Consider the following 16,480-nt stretch of genomic DNA (forward strand, 5'->3'; position numbering starts at 1 on the left):
CAGCATAGTTGGCAGCTACTGAAGATTTAACAAAAGGGCTGTTCTATGAGATACTGTGCATGCCCATTTTTGTAGGGAAGAGAAAAAAATGATTATTCATTTTTACTTCTGATTTCACTCCCACTAGGGCATGAAACATTAGTAAACACACACAGACGTTGTATTTCAAGGTGAGACAAAACTATAGCTGCTCTGCTAAGGACACACAGGAAAGATTTGGAGAGCACAGGGAGGACCCAGAATGTTTTAGATATTTTTGGAGAATTATCTTCTTAGGAAAGTATTTTCTAGGGCCAAAAGCACCCATGTCGGTCATTTGTTAGAAATGCTCTCGGCTTTTCACCCTGGAAAATGATGGATGCTAAACCCACAGACCGTTCTTTTCTCGGAGAATGGGAGCGTCTACAAGGTGACTCCTCTTACAGTTACTTCCTCCTCACGTAAGATGGACACATATGCTGCTGAAGACATTGTCAATTTTCAACTGTATTTATTTTTATATTGAGCATGAGAGAGTTCGAAAATCTATTTCTAGACAGAGTAAAATTTATATACTACTGTGTTTATTTCACAGTGATTCTAGTCTTCTGGGGTCGTCAGTAAATCTGAGGGAAACTCTGAAATTCACATCAGGTTTGAAGTACATATTCATCTCTGTAATCATAGTAAAAAACACATTATTTTAAAGAAGCCAAACAGTCTTATCAAAGCATAGTGTATAGAAGGTCGTTAATAGACACTTCATCTCTTTCCAAGATCAGGTGCTCTGCTACCAATGGAAGTAAAAATCTTGTGAAATTATATGAAAGGTGTAATATGGGAGCATCAAAAGATTTTCACCATACATATATTAAAGTTTGTATGGTAAACAGAGTCTTTTGGATCAAGATATGAGTATAATATTTCACAATAAATAAATTAAGATTTAGGAAATGTATCGTCTACATTATGAGTTCTCTATTTCATAAGCAAGATGAAACAATGTGAGTTCATAAAAGTTATCAGAGGGAGCCATAAAATTATACAAAATGTAAATGTATAAACAGAAATAAAACAGAAAGCAAACACATCTTAACTGAAACTAGCATGTTTCCAAATGATTAAAGTCACCACATGTGGATATATGTCTGTCTGTGTCTGGAGATGTGGTCCTGAGTTGCAGTTACACAATGAGGCCAACATGAAGCTATTTTTAGTCCTATGTAATTTAACTGAAGTCACATTTTCACCAAGGAGGTATGACGTGAAGAATCATGAGCAACATATACAGGCTGAGGCATTGGTATTAGATTAGAATCTTGAATTGTATGTGATCACTCAGATGCCCAGATCACAAGGCATGCTTGACATCACATACTGAAGTTGGGCAGGTTTGTGAACTGATCCTTGAACTCATGAAGTTTGATTCTATGTCCTGCTGGAAGGTGTTAGAATTGATCAAATGATATCCAGCTCGTGTCTACTGAAGATCAGATTGTTTTCTTTATGTGAGAAACTGCCACATATTCAGAATTCATGGTTAAGTGCTGAGTAGAAAATCTACCTTGGTTTTCTTCAGTCCACAGTAAATTTGAACATGTAGCTGTAAGAGAGTTCTGTAAAGAACAAAGCAGATTATTATAATAGCATAATCTATAATAGTAAACAGAGCAGGCATATTGAGACAACAGGAAGAACCAAATAAATGAATGACTGACTTAATGAATGAATGCAATGGCTACCAACAAACTTCAGTGAATCATAAATCAAACTGAGCCAGTGGTACCATAACTTATTACAAAGGCAAAGCAAATTAGCCTTTCCTGTGGTCTGATATGATATCATGTTTGTCAGGTCCTGTGGTTATCCATGGTAATGCTAATTTGTCTTCTATTTTCCCCATGAATGACAGTGTTTCTTACACTGCACTTAACAGTGTTTCCTGTAGCATGATCTTTGGGCTATCCAGTCAACAAGAGGTGAGAAATAATTAAATATTTGAATACCTGACCATCCTGTTAAGATCTGCCAGATCAGAACATATAATTTTCAGGTTCTCCAGGTGAACCTGCAAATCTGAAGGAATAAAACATCATTCAGCGAGAAACACTGGACTCTACAGTCCCTAGCAAAGAGTAAACAAGTATGCTACACATCAGTAATGAGGTCTCCATTCCACATTCCAGAGATACTGTGGGGACACTGTCATGTGGCTCAAGAACCAGCTTCACCCCCAGAGTGACATGCCTGTCATTTTCAGTAATTAAATCCTCTGATATTGCACCCTCTTGTAAGAGATGAGAGAATCCACACCACCACATGGCCACCTTGTGCAGAAACACCATTACAGCATCTTGCAGCTGTACTTCTAGCAAGGACTAAGTACTCTTTTCCCAATACTTGTGAAGTTGCTCTGCAGTCACTCTTAGTGAGGTATAATTAACCATAATATTCACTTCAAGGGAAGCTTTTGCAAGAAATAAGTAAATTTAGATGTAGAAATGAGTAATATTCCATAGTGTTCAGGGGCTGCTGTGTTTAAATTCAATAGAAACCACCATTCTTTCATGTTGTATTTGTTCTGCAATCATCACCTGACTAGTTATAAAAATTGCAATTGAATATGCATTGACAAATGCATGCCTTTGCCTTGGTATTGGACTGAATTTCCAAAGATTCTATGAGATAGCCATTCTCACTCCACTCAGAGGTGACTCACCACTCAACCTTTCTGCTGTCTCTGTTTCTATTGTCTGCTCACTGCTCCTGTGCTCTGCCAGTGCTCCCTGTATTACTGGAGCTCTTATTATTAGCACATCATTATTTTTTGCATTTTGGCAAGAGACAAAATACTTTTACTAGCTAGTAAAGATCTTTTTAGTTTTGAAGAAAGAGAGAAGATTGCTCAGGGGTATCTTAATTCTTAGATATTAGTTGAATGTCAGTCTCCATGTTCAATAAGAATCATCTTTATTTCTTACTTTTTGATGTTCATATTACTCTAAACGTCCAGTGCTTTATAAAAAAACTTTGTGTATAGGATCCATCACTCAGGGTGACCATGTACTGAAGTGAGACCTTTTCCATCAGGTCTGTAGAACCAGTTCTGCTCATTATCATACACACTAAACTACAAAGATACTGTCTTTCACTGGCATGTCCTAACTTAGGATTTGTAGTCAACTATTTGTTATCAATGATATTGGTATAGCTCTATGAGATTATGCTACTATATTATGGTTAAGATAAGAGGGCCTTGGAGACAAATTGTTTGAGGAAGTCAAGAATGTCCTGCTTTCTAGGGCATACGTTTTCAACAGAAACCAATAATAGGATGGTCTTCATATTTTTTTTTCTATTGATGAAGCATCATGATCTATATGCAGTTCTCCAATATGTAGTAAAGGCTACATACTACGTAACTAAGTAAAATTGTCATTTATTTTGTGTCCATGTCTCCATTTATACACAGTAATTATTATCTGTTAATGTCAAAAGGTATTATAGCTGACAAAACTTCTTCTACTCAGAAGCGATGGAATAAAGTTGTTAGTCTTGCAGGTGAGGAGGAATTTGTGATCTTACAACATTAGACATGATAACAAAAGACAGTGAACATTTCTGAATTTAAGAAATAATTGGAAGTCAAGATTAGAGGAAAGTGAACAGCAAGAACTCTGCCAGCATTTGGTGTGAGATTTGTAAGTATTGGCTGTACCAAAGAGTGAGAAGAACAGACCCATATTGCCAGGGCCCAGGTGTTGTGCCAGGACAAACATAATTTTGAAAAAGAATAAAGGAGTAAAAAACTTGAGCAACTTCAAGGTGAGGACAAATGGATGATACCTGATGAGAACGGGTGAATTGAACAGTTCTCACAGGAATATTCTGAGAAGAAAAAGAACTAGCATTCAAAAAAAAAGTGAAGAAAGAGAAGAAAAAGAAAAGGAAGAAAAAGAAATGTTAGAAACAGTCAACTGACAGCTCCTGAAGCTCTGAAGACGCATGGGTTGAGGCTGCTTTCTCGCAGATACCCAACCCAAAAAAAAAAAAAAAAGACTGGGAAAGGGAAAGACAAAAGAACAGATAATGAATGTGACAGCCACACTCTTCAGCGTGATGAATGGATGACTGTTGATTTTATGTTGATTAAAAATATGTCCTCATCATCACTCAAAGCTGAAAGGGAGACTCTAAGACAAATGGAGTGAGAGAAAACTCAAGCTATAGAGCATCCAAAATGCTAGAAGGAGAGTTGAATCCATACTGGCGGAATGGGAGGTGGAGTGGAGGGCGGACAGGTCCCATCAGAAAACTGTACATTGCCAGCTATTAAAACTACAGGAGTAGAGGATGTTGGATTAAGCTGGCTAAGAAAGTCTTGTCAAAGAATGAAGGAACAAGCTCAAGAAGAAAACAGAAAATATGAAGATATTGTAACTGAAAGATACGGGTCAATGGAAATATTTCAGTTGAAATGAAAAAAAGTTGAAAAATTGCATATAAAAGAGAAGACTATGGATGGGAGTGGAGGAGGAAGGCTGCGTATTCAGATAGAGGACAGCGTAGTCAAGCACATAGCATGTCAGACTTAGTGAAATGTAAAAACCTCTCAGAGGACAGATACCTGGAAATGGAGCCTGCAAACAGTTGCGACTGTACGTTTAGTGACCCCGACTCAGGGTAGAAATCTGGAACTTTAGGAATATGTAGAAGGGAATCTACCTTAAGAAAAAGCCAAGAATCTTCCAGAAATTTGAGATCTAAATTTTTAAGACCTTCTGATGAAGATGAACTGTCATTTCACAACAGGAGACATTTTGAAGCATCTACTTGTGATTTTCGAAAACCCACAGAGAACAGTGAAGAAAGTTCAACATCCTGGAATTGATCTGGTGGGAGAAAAGAAGACAGGAAGCCTTCAGATTGAAAGCCATTGGAACCCAGGAGCTGCAGTGCTAATCAGCTCTCTACAGGAGATAGAATAGAACAGTTACAGCCTGAGAGCATAAGGTGTGATCCACTGACAATAGCTGGTCCAGAGACCAAATTCAGCTATATATTAAATGTTGACGAAAAGAACAATTGGGGGCCAAGATTATCAAGACAGAAATATTGGAGAATATGAAATTAGCTGGACAACTCAAAGCCTTACTAAAAGAGGCAAATAAATTTAAAGAAACCATTACACAGGTACCAGCAAAAAGATCAGGGGTAGAGCATGAAGATGAACAAGAAGTAATCCTTACTCAAATAGGTGAGTCTGGAAGAATTTGACCTGTGAGCAGCTCTAGAGAAACCCAGGCTATGAAAGCAGAAAGAAGGAAGAGACGAAGAGTTTCAAACCATGAAGATAAAGAAAGGATCCAATACTTTCCCAGTGATGATCAGTTGAGTCTCAATGATTTAGTCAATAATGAGAAAATGGAAACAGATACTGATCAAAACAAACATTTCATGAAAATTACATCTAAGTTCATGGGAAAATCAGATGGAGACTATTATACTCTACATGGTATGTTTGTTTCCAATGCAGCTGAGAAAGAGCATCTTGGTAAGAAAGAAGAGAGCCAGAGAACAATTGCTGAGCACCAGAGTCTTGCTACACAAATGTCTGTACTGTTTTGACAGCTCAGTTCCCCAAACACCTTACAGTTGCACTTGGTGAGAAGGTTTGTTTATGTTTACTCAATTTCTGGTTACTCACTGAAGGACACTGCCTGATTGTCCCTTTGCAACATCATCAAGAAGCCACTGTGCTAGATGAGGATATCTGAAAGGAGATTCAGATGTGTCCGAAATCATTGGTAAAAATGGTTGAAGATAAAAAAATTGGATTGTACCGTTTTGAAGACTAATATGGGTTGGAAGAAACAGTATCATATAGTTATGAATGTATCCTTCTCGCAACGAAAGTGGGTAATATGGCTCCTATCTATTTTAAGAAAGTCATAATGCAGCCAACAGACTGGGAAAGGATCTTTACTTATCCCACATCTGATAGAGGCCTAATATCTAATATATACAAAGAACTCAAGAAATTAGACTCCAGAGAATCAAACAATCCTATTTAAAAATGGGGTACAGGACTAAACAAAGAATTCTCAACTGAGGATACTGAATGGCTGAGAAGCACCTAAAGAAATACTGAACATTCCTAGTCATTAGGGAAATGCAAATCAAAACAACCCTGAGCTTCCACCTCACACCAGTCAGAATGGCTAAGATCAAAACCTCAGATGACAGCAGATACTGGCAAGGATGCAGAGAAAGAGGAACACTCCTCTACTGTTGGTGGGGTTGTAAGCTGGTACAACTACTCTGGAAATCAGACTGGCAGTTCCTCAGAAAACTGGACATAGTACTACTTGAAAACCAGATATTCCACTCCTGGGCTTATATCTCAAAGATGCTCCAATATATAATAAGGACACATGCTCCACCATGTTCATAGTAGTCTTATTTATAATATCCAGAAGCTGGAAAGAGCTCAACAGAGGAATGGATACAGGAAGTGTGTTATATTTACACAGTGGAGTACTACTCAGCTATTAGAAACAATGAATTCATTAAATTCTTAGGCAAATGGATGGAACTAGAGAGTATCACCCGAGTGAGGTAATCCAGTCACAAAAGAACACACTTGATATGCAGTCACTGATAACTGGATAGTAGCCCCAGAAAGCTCTGAATAACCAAGAAACATTTCTCAGACCTTATAAAGCTCAAAAAAGAAGGAAGGCCAAAATGTGGAAGTCTCAGTCCTTTTTAGAAGAGAGAACAAAACACTCACGGGCAGAGGTACAGTGGAAGAGCAGGGACTTAAGAGGGAGGAGATTGTTCAGGGGCTGCCTCACTGGGGGATCCACCCCATGTGCAGCTACTGGTCCCAAACACTATAGCTGATTCTGAGAGGTGCTTTCTCCAGGAACCAGGAAGGGGTGCCACTTCTCAGGGGCTCTGCCAGAGTCATGCAGTGGAGTATGCTTGCAGCTAACCATCAGATTGAGCACAGGGACACCGGTAAGGGTGCTGGGGGTGGGAGGGATGAAGGAGTTTAAAGGGATTGTGTCCTCATGAAAAGAACATTGTCAACCAACCAAATCCTCCACAGCTCCCATAGACCAGAACACCAACCATTGATCATGTATTAAGAGGCCCGTGGCTTCAGTTGCATATGTAGTGGAGAATAGCAGTGTCTGGCATCAAAGTGAGAAACCTTTGGTCCAGTGAGGGCACGTTTGCCCAGTGTAGGGGAATGCCAAGGTACTGAGGTGGAGAGGGTCATTGGGAGCTAATGCACCTTTGTAAAGATAAGTGAAGGGGGTGGGGGATGGGATCGTGGTAGGCAAAGGAGATAACATTTCAAATGTAAATAAAAAGAGTATCTAATAAAAATAATAAAAGAATAAGCTACATACTTAACACTACTAGAATTTAAAAAAAAGAAAGAAAAAAGAAAAAAAAGAAGAAAGAAAGACATAATGGAATATGACGAAAAATGATCCATGGATAAGCAGTTGACTGATTTGTCTTCAAAAGATATTAGAAAACCTGTGCCCAGAGGCTTGCCTTACTTTGCTGTAGATTTTGGTCTCCAGGGAAGATTTGCCACATCATCGAAGATCAGTACAAATTTGCTCATTACTTTGGAAAGAAAATCCTTGGTGGTATGCTGGATCTAGAGCCCAGGCTGTGGAGGAAGGGGATCTGAGAACGCTTTGAGGACCAGAGGAAGAAAGCATTGCAGTTTGCTCAGTGGTGGAAACCATATGATGGCACTCTTAAGTGTAAAAGCTCTTAAGTGTACCTTATGTACCATTTTCTATGCTGGGCCCATTTGGTTTATGTCTGTTATCTCTACACAACTGTGCCTTGTGCTCTAGAGAAAGCAGCAGCAGCAGCAGCAGGAGCAGCAGGAGCAGCAGCAGCAGCAGCAACAGCAGCAGCAGCAGCAGGTGGTCACTCTTGTCACTGACATCTACATTAGGTTGGGTTGTTTTTTGTCTCATGGCTGTTGAGACAAAAACTCAACTTAGAGTTTGGATACTTGGTTTGGGTGACTATGGAATACGAGTATCAGGATTGCAGGCTCACATTTCTTTCTGTGTCTACTTCTGCATGTCCCAAATTAGTTACTCTAGACAGGGATTTATTTCCAGAAGTCTATCAAGGCTGCAGGGAAAAGTGGGTCTGCTTCCAGATAGAGTCTGCCACTTATCTTCCTTTGTGCTTTTTAAACAAGCATGGATGTATTCAGTACTAACTGAAATTTATTTTCATAGTTTCCTGGGAATGTTTTTTTTTTTACTAGTATATAGTATCACTGTGTATAATCTTGGTTAAAGAAAAGGACTTATGGGTTAACTAATAATAAAAACATTCATAAATATAATCTTGTTTGTTCTGGACCTTGAAATAGTCTAAATTTTGGTAATCTTAAATGTAAATGCTCTAAATAACACAACTTTCAGTTTGTAGGTCATGTAAACCTAAAGTCTGTAGCCAAGTCACTGCATTGGGTGGTAATGTCTCATGTGTTAAATAACGTAAGTATCCAGGGGACGTTCTCTTGGTCCTAACTGATTAAAGCTACTTAAGTTTTATTGTTCTTAAAATTTGAACTTGAGAAAACCTTGGATTTATAAACTATGAATTGTAGTAAGTATTTTTAACATGCTTAAAAATAAATTATGATTTTTTCTTTTATGAAGTTTTGAGGTGAGCTCAACTTTGTTTTTTATTTATTTATTTATTTATTTATTTATTTATTACATATAAATACACCATAGCTGTCTTCAGACACACCAGAAGAGGGCATCAGATCTCATTACAAATGGTTGTGAGCCACCATGTGGTTGCTGGGGATTGAACTCAGTACCTCTGGAAGAACAGTCAGTGGTCTTAACCACTGAGCCATCTCTCCAGCATAATTATGATGTTTTTTAATGCCTAGAAGCAGTGTATCACTGTGAAGTGTGCTCTAGAGTAACTCAGTATATGTTTATTTTAATGTCAGGTTGTCACTGCTTCCATGGATGTTATTTGTATGTTAAAAGGCAGTTGTTCTTTTCTTTCCAAATTTCACAAATGTGTTGAAGCTTAATAGCTTTAATTTTCAATAATTATCAATTACATCTAAATGTGTAAGTGTGTACATACAGTAAACAGGTGTGATGGCTATTGTAGTCTTTTCAGCTATTGGCTTTGCTCTAAATCCTATAAAAAGTCCTGATTTTTATAATCAGCATGTAAACATTTGATTATAGAGTGCTATATTATATTGATAGTTCAAAACTATAAATACTCCTGATTCAAAAATGAACAAACAAACAAAAGATTAGAGGAAACTACCAGGGCTTATGGTGTGAACACCATATCAAACAGGAATGACTTTCTTTGTACAGTACCCTCTGGAGGGCACCCTTGACTTCGGCATTTCTCAGACTGTAGATCAGGGGGTTCAGCATGGGATTGAAAAAACTGTAAAAAAGGAAAAGGATCTTCTGCAGCTCTTCTGGGTGCTGGGACCTGGGGGCCATGTACATGACAATGGCACTGCCAAAGAAGAGCCCTACCACACAGAGGTGGGAGGAACAGGTGGAGAAGGCCTTTCTGCGGCCCTCCCCTGACTGGATCCTCAGGATGGCCACCAGGATGCGTGTATAGGAGATTAGAACAAAGCACAAGGGCCCCACTAAGGTGAACACACAGGCTGCAAAGATGACAACTTGATTGAGCGTTGTGTCAGCACAGGCCAGCTTGAGGACAGACAGGATTTCACAGAAGAAGTGATTGATTTCATGAGGCCCACAGAAAGGCAGCCTCAGGATAAGAAGTAAATGGGCCAGAGAAAGGAGAAAGCTAACAATCCAGGAAACAGCAGCCAGGATGGTGCACACTCTCCAGTTCATGATGACAGTGTAGTGTAGTGGGTGGCAGATGGCAACATATCTGTCATAGGACATCACCACAAGGAGAAGACATTCGGTGATAGCAAATGTCAAAAACAGATAAGTCTGTGTCATGCATCCAGCAAAGGAGATGGGCCTGGTCTCATCCAAGAGGTTTACCAGTGTCTGTGGCACTGTGTTGCAGGCATAGGCCATATCGACAATGGCCAAGTGAGACAGGAAGAAGTACATAGGAGTATGGAGTCTGGAGTCCAGGCAGATCATTGCAAGGATAGTCCCATTCCCCAGTATAGTGAAAGTATAGAAGAGAGAGAAAAGTAGAAAAAGAACTAGGTGAATCCTTCGGCCAAGGCAGAATCCCAGCAGGACGAACTCTGTGACCATGGTCTGATTTTCCTCCATTTCACTATGAAAGATGATATAGAGAATTGAGACTCAATTCTTGAAAAATATGGTTTTATCATTTATCTCAGATTTTAGCAATAGGAGAAAACTATTAGTAAACATCAGTAGAATGTATTCAATCATTAGTAAGTTAATTATGTACTATTAAAAAGTTGTACATACTCTAGTTTTAATTGACATCCAACTTTTAGAAGAGTTTTATATTGCCAGTGCTTACATACTTAGAAAAATTGGCACTGGAGCAATTATGAAGTAGAAAACCCTACACACAAAACAATTGTTAAACAAAGTTTTATGCGTGCAAGGATATAAAGGGTTACTGAAGTCTCTGAATCAAACCTCACAGCAACTTGGAATGAACATAAAATTAGTGAAAAAGGCTTTAAAATGAGAATAATACCAAAAGAGAAAAATATAATTAATTTGATAGAGTTTACATTTGTTACTTTAAGTGTCTAACTCATAGCTAAAATCTAGAGAATGCTTACATAACTTTCCTCAAAGAAAGTCATAAAGGAAATTTTCTTTTTTATGATTGGGTTGTATGCTCAGCAACTGGACATTTGATGGGTAAGAAAAGTCAAGGTCTCCGTGGTACACAAGATGATGTATAGATTCATAGCATTTGACACGTTGTTGGTGATGAGGAAGGATGTGATGGAAATTGTACTTATTGATATGTATAAAATACATGATGTTGTGTACTTATGTATTTGAATGTCCATACAAAACCTTGGAATTTAGACAATAACCTATCTTTGGTTATTCTATGGCTAATAAAGTGAGGCTTTTATAGAACTTCAATGCATTCTAGGAAAATGGGGTAACTCTTTGTTTCAACAAATGTATTACCACCCACACTCAGTGTATGGGGTCCCTAAGAACATTTAAGGATTTGAAAGGGTGTTTGATAAATGCCTATATAAATACTCCTGCAGGCACATTTCCCACATACTATTTACTCAGACCTCTCTTTCCATGTTTTCTCTAAAGAAAATTAGCACAGAAAAAAATAAGAGAGATATGCTCTGGTTTTGTTTTTAATCTACTTCCTCAGTTGTAATACGCACGATGTTGGAAATCCAAATCATGAGGATTTGCAGTTTAAACTGGAAAAGCACTGGCTGATGATCTTTTCATCAATAACTATACACGTTTCAACTTTTCCATAAATAGAGGAAAGACAATGCTTTGGGCCAATTTCTAGTTTAATTAACATCACTACTAAAGGAGATTTTAAAGAGTGCTTCCTAGGGAAACTGGCATGACAGAATTTTATGCTGAGAAACACACTCATAACACAGACATGCTGCTGATGAGAATAACAAGGTAGACATGTAAATACAACTACATCAGCAAAAACAGGACTGGAGAGTTCAGACAGGGCCATCTGAAAGGTTGATGTTAAGTGTATTTCTCTAGATGTGAACAACATTGATTTAAACAGTTTAAGAATTTATATGTAGTCAGCTTCCTGAGATATTGTTGGAGACACAGTGTAAAATGAAGGCAGACAATGTGGTTAGAGTGTAGAATTTGGGTGCAAAAAATGCAGTATTTGACAATACATGAGAAATAACATTTGGGACAAGAGAACCAGTTGGAAGAAAGATCTTAGCCACCTGATGGGTGTCTGTAGTCCACATGGTTGGCTTTAAGTGATTGCTTTTCAATAACATTACTGAAAATGATCTCTGACTAGCTCTTCTTACTCACATTTCAGGTTCTTCAGCAACTTTCAGTTTTACACACACACACACACACACACACACACACACACACACACACACACACACACCACATCACATTTTTCCCCTTGAGCAGATATCTCTGCAGAGATGAAATATTTAATTAGCAAAATTCTATGCAAACATTTAAGTTACATTTTAAACAATAAATAAGATTTCAACATTTTGGCTTATTGCTTAACCTCTTGTGATTTGGGATAGCATGATGCTATTGTTGAAGTAAATTTCCAAAGTTTGGTCTAATATCTGGGGACTAAAAAATAGACCATTAAAAAACCTTTTAGCAAGACCTTGGAAAAGACATGCTGCTGTTGCTGGAAACTGATAAAACATTTATTTGTTTAATAAGCAAATGGCCAAATCAATTTTACAAAAAAGTTACCTAAATAATATATATTTAGAACTGCATATAATGACATAATTTTAGGATAATAATACATTTGTCTGTGGTTGACAAACTATGTAAATTAAATTTTAACAAATGAGTCATAAAATTAAAATTGAACACATGGCATATGAACTAAAACACAATAGGTTGTAAATTTTTTCACAGCAAAAAATACAGATAAGATGTTTGATACACAAGGACCCATTTGGTATAGTCTCCTATTGTTTATTATAAAGCTGTGGAGCAGGTTTGCTTGTTTCTATATCTGGCAGTTGATATATATTTGATAAATAGAAAATAAATGAATAAATGCAAACAAATAAATAAGCTACTAGCTATTGTTGTCTTATGAGGTCTTGTTTCTTTTAGAATAAAGTCTTCTCTAATTATTCCAAGTTCAGTCTTTTTCCCAAAGGAAATGGTCCTTTAATATAGAAAAAAGGCATCGCTATGATTCATATTAAAGTAAGATCTTTTAAATGGGATAAGATTACTTGAAAGATGTTGTGATAAACATCAAAATTACAAAATGTTCAACACTTGAATTTAGAATATACTAATCTTTATAATTTCTTTCACTTTAATCCAATGCAGTGTATCTAAAGTTCAGTAAAGCAATTAGAAACAAAACATTATATGTCAAGGGGTTATAGCCACTTCACTTTGACATATGTTCCAGTTACAAGTGTAAACTTAAAGAATCATTACGATGATATTCATTAAACTATGTACATATAAGTTCAGAAATTAAAAGTTGTCCAATTGGTATGGTTAATCAATGATCTGGTTATTCAAAAACACTAAAAGAAGTATCTCAGAAGGAAGGCATTTCTTTATACAAGGGCAAAGTATCATCACTTGGAATATATCACTATAAAAAGTAAATCTCAAGTTTGATGAACTATCTGTTTCTTTTCTATGGTAGCAGGCATGGGCAAAGCAACACTCATACAGCTATACCTTTGTTCCCCATGGTTCATCTCAACTGCTTACTTGTAACTACCAAAGAGGCCCTTACTTTCCTTTCTTGCATATTGAGATACTTTGCCAAGTTATCATATGAAGTGAGAATTGATGAAGTAAATGATTTTTTTTATAGGCCAGGAAGAGCTGAAGGTAAGTCTTACCAGATTATCTCTTCACTAAACTTTAAGTACTAGATAATCCTCTGGTTCATGCGCTGTGTGTGCCCAGCACTGTCGTTGTACAGGGTACAACAGACTGAGAATTTTAAGGTTATAAGGGTGTTGTTAATGTATTTCAGAGGCAAGATAAGACACAAGAGTGTAAATATTAAATATAAAAGTTTACTAAACAGAAGGCTTAAACACTTATTGAGAATATCATTCTTTTTCCATTTTCTATACCTATTGACACTTCAGTTTCCTTCTTTAACCAAAATTCATCCTCTGGATTTCACAATATATAACATGCATGCTTACTTATTGGCTACATTCTAGGACATATTCCAGGATATGTCTTGAACGTCATATGACAGATAAATATAAAAAATAAACTTAATATGCTTTTGGCTTTTACAGTCCAATAAAATAAAACAATGCATTTTTACAGTCCTGACAGGAATTAAATAGAACCTTCATAAGACAATCAATATGTGCTAATTTCAACAAAAAAACATCACCTTGTAATATATTCTACTATAATTTTTGTTAAGTTGGAGAGTTATTCTATATATTTCATTTAAACCCATGATATGGAAATTACTATTTGCACAGAATGTGAGTAAGCATGTATATTTAGCATTTGTAGAGACAATTTCTCATCACGATATAGAAATAAGGAGTGACAATAACAGTGGAAGAGGAAAGCAAAGACAAGATGCTTCAAGCTGTCTGGGAGGAATTTGTTGTGTACAGAATTCATACAACCTTGTTGACTCACACATTAACACCCAAGATTATCAGAAGAGGAAGCAGCTGGAGGCTGACACAGGGTCCCAATCCTGCAGAATTTCTGGGGAACTATAGAACACTCAGCTCTGCTCCAGCTTGAAATGCAGCAGAATCCTCAGGAAAGCAGATTTTATTCTCTGAGGGCTCAGCCTGGTTAGCTGCTCTTGAGACTCCTTGGAGGGGCAGGGCCATGAGACATCATGCATGACTACCTCTGTGGGAAGCAAAGAAAAAAAAATTATATTTTCTATTGCTGTTGCCAACTGAAACAGGACAAGAAGAATCACAGATTAAGAGACAACTCTGAAACAATGCCCATCAGAATCTGTGAATACTGATTGATATTTTTTATGTCATAACCACTGCTTCTTTATCTTCATTTTAGAATGCTTCTAGGCAACTTCATAAGAAGTAGAACCAGTGAGTGAACTTTTGGATTCTGTTCTGAAGCTCAGTCTCTCCTTAATGGACCCTGGATACTCTGGTCTATAGAAGAAATGAGAAGTTAAGCCTTAAAAACTCTTATGATTGACAGTCACACTCCTAATTGCAGATACTGTGGGAGCTGCACAGGAAGGCAGAAGAGGAATAGGGAGTTCAAAGTTAGGCCACGGTATCCCAGAATGGCCTTTTGAGACCTATCTTAAGAAGTGCCTTTTATTGATTGACTGATTTATTTATTAAAATTAATGATATATAAGTACACTATAGTTGTCTCCATGCACATCAGAAGGGGGCATCAAATTTCATTACAGATGGTTATAAGACACTATGTGTTTGCTGGGAGTTGAACTCAATACCTCTGGGAGAACAGTCAGTGGTCTTAACCACTGAGCCACCTCTCCAGCCCAAGCAGTGCCTTTTAGGGTATGAAGCAGCAATGTAGGTCATTGACTAGAAGCACTCTCACAGCCAGGTGGTGATGGTGCATAACTTTAATCTCAGGATGTGGGAGGCAGAGGCAGGAGATCTCTGAGTTTGAGGGCAGGTTGTTCTTTGTTTTACAAAGTGAGTTCCAGTGCATCCAGGGCTACACAGTGGTTCAGAACTTTCTGAGTAAACTTCAGTCTCTACAATATGGCTTCCCTCATGAGTTGTTATCTAAAAAATCCATTCCCACTTTTATATCTATTTATTTCAATAGAGAGAGGGGAGTAGGGGAAGGCAAAATTTCATTAAAGCCACTCCAAGATTTATAAGTCGAAGAATTTGTTACATTGTAATACTGGATGTCTGGAGTTAGAACATAAACAAAAGGGAGAATATTTGTGGTTCCCATATTTGCAGAGCATGTTCACATCTGCTATGAATGTATTTGTGATAAACAATAATTATTTTTTATTTGTTTTCCAAGATGGGATTCCCTATGTGGCCCTGGCTCTGATAGAACTATTTCATAGACCAGGCTGCCTTGAACTCAGAGATCTGCCTGTCTCTGCCTCCTGAATGCTAGAAGTAAAAGCATGTGATACTGCTTCCTGGATGAAAATAAACACATATTTAAAAGGAAGCCCAAAATATACTATTCCTTTTATGAAACATATTGTGTGTAGAATACATTCTATATGACTTTCATCTTTATTTGTGTGCATATGTGCTACAATTTTTTAACAACTTTATTTTACAAAACAAAGATAAATGTACAGATTTTAAGCATTTTTTGCATAAAATTATATAATACATTTTTGTCAGTACTTGTTTTTTTTTTTTAAAGGTTTGATAGTGTGATAAAGATCCCACCAGGAACAATGAGAATAAAGTACATGTAAAACAAGATGCAACCTGGAAATAGTCAAAGTTATCTTGGTGTGTAAAGATTTTTTTTTTTAAACAATGAGCAGACAGTACATGTAATACAGGGTACAACCCGGAATTTGTCAATGTGTTCTTAGTGGGTAAGGATTGAGCATGACTATTTTTTTTTGTTTTGTTTTTTTCTTGGACTTCATACAGTCTGTGAGTTGTTTCTGGGACAGTGCGAGCCTCTGGGGTTAGCATCCCACTATAAGTGACTACATATTATGTCTGTTCTTTTGTGACTAGGTTATCTCACTCAGGATAATATTCTCTAGATGCAGCCATTTTCTTTAGAATTTGGTCAAGTCATTGTTTCTGGTGGCTGAGTAGTATTCC

The 16,480-nt window shown here is 37.2% G+C and overlaps 1 protein-coding gene and 2 pseudogenes across 3 annotated transcripts; 2 read left to right on the plus strand and 1 right to left on the minus strand.

Moving 5' to 3' along the window:
* Window positions 1–354: 354 nt before the first annotated feature.
* LOC308432615 (CWF19-like protein 2) lies at window positions 355–4,460 on the plus strand (annotated as a pseudogene). Its single transcript has 2 exons — window positions 355–409; window positions 3,712–4,460. The product of its transcript is annotated as a CWF19-like protein 2 (transcript).
* Window positions 4,461–4,561: 101 nt separating this feature from the next.
* Window positions 4,562–7,783, plus strand: LOC308432616 (CWF19-like protein 2; annotated as a pseudogene). Its single transcript has 3 exons — window positions 4,562–4,637; window positions 5,013–5,927; window positions 7,455–7,783. The product of its transcript is annotated as a CWF19-like protein 2 (transcript).
* A 1,546-nt stretch (window positions 7,784–9,329) lies between these two features.
* LOC308432092 (olfactory receptor 2A1/2A42-like) lies at window positions 9,330–10,295 on the minus strand (the record flags this gene model as incomplete). Its single annotated transcript, XM_080931810.1, has 1 exon — window positions 9,330–10,295. The coding sequence occupies one exon, from the start codon at window positions 10,293–10,295 to the stop codon at window positions 9,330–9,332; it is 966 nt and encodes a 321-aa protein (XP_080787936.1).
* Between the last annotated feature and the right edge of the window lie 6,185 nt (window positions 10,296–16,480).

The sequence above is a fragment of the Micromys minutus genome, assembly GCF_963924665.1.
Source record: "Micromys minutus genome assembly, chromosome: 18".
Taxonomy (NCBI): domain Eukaryota; kingdom Metazoa; phylum Chordata; class Mammalia; order Rodentia; family Muridae; genus Micromys; species Micromys minutus.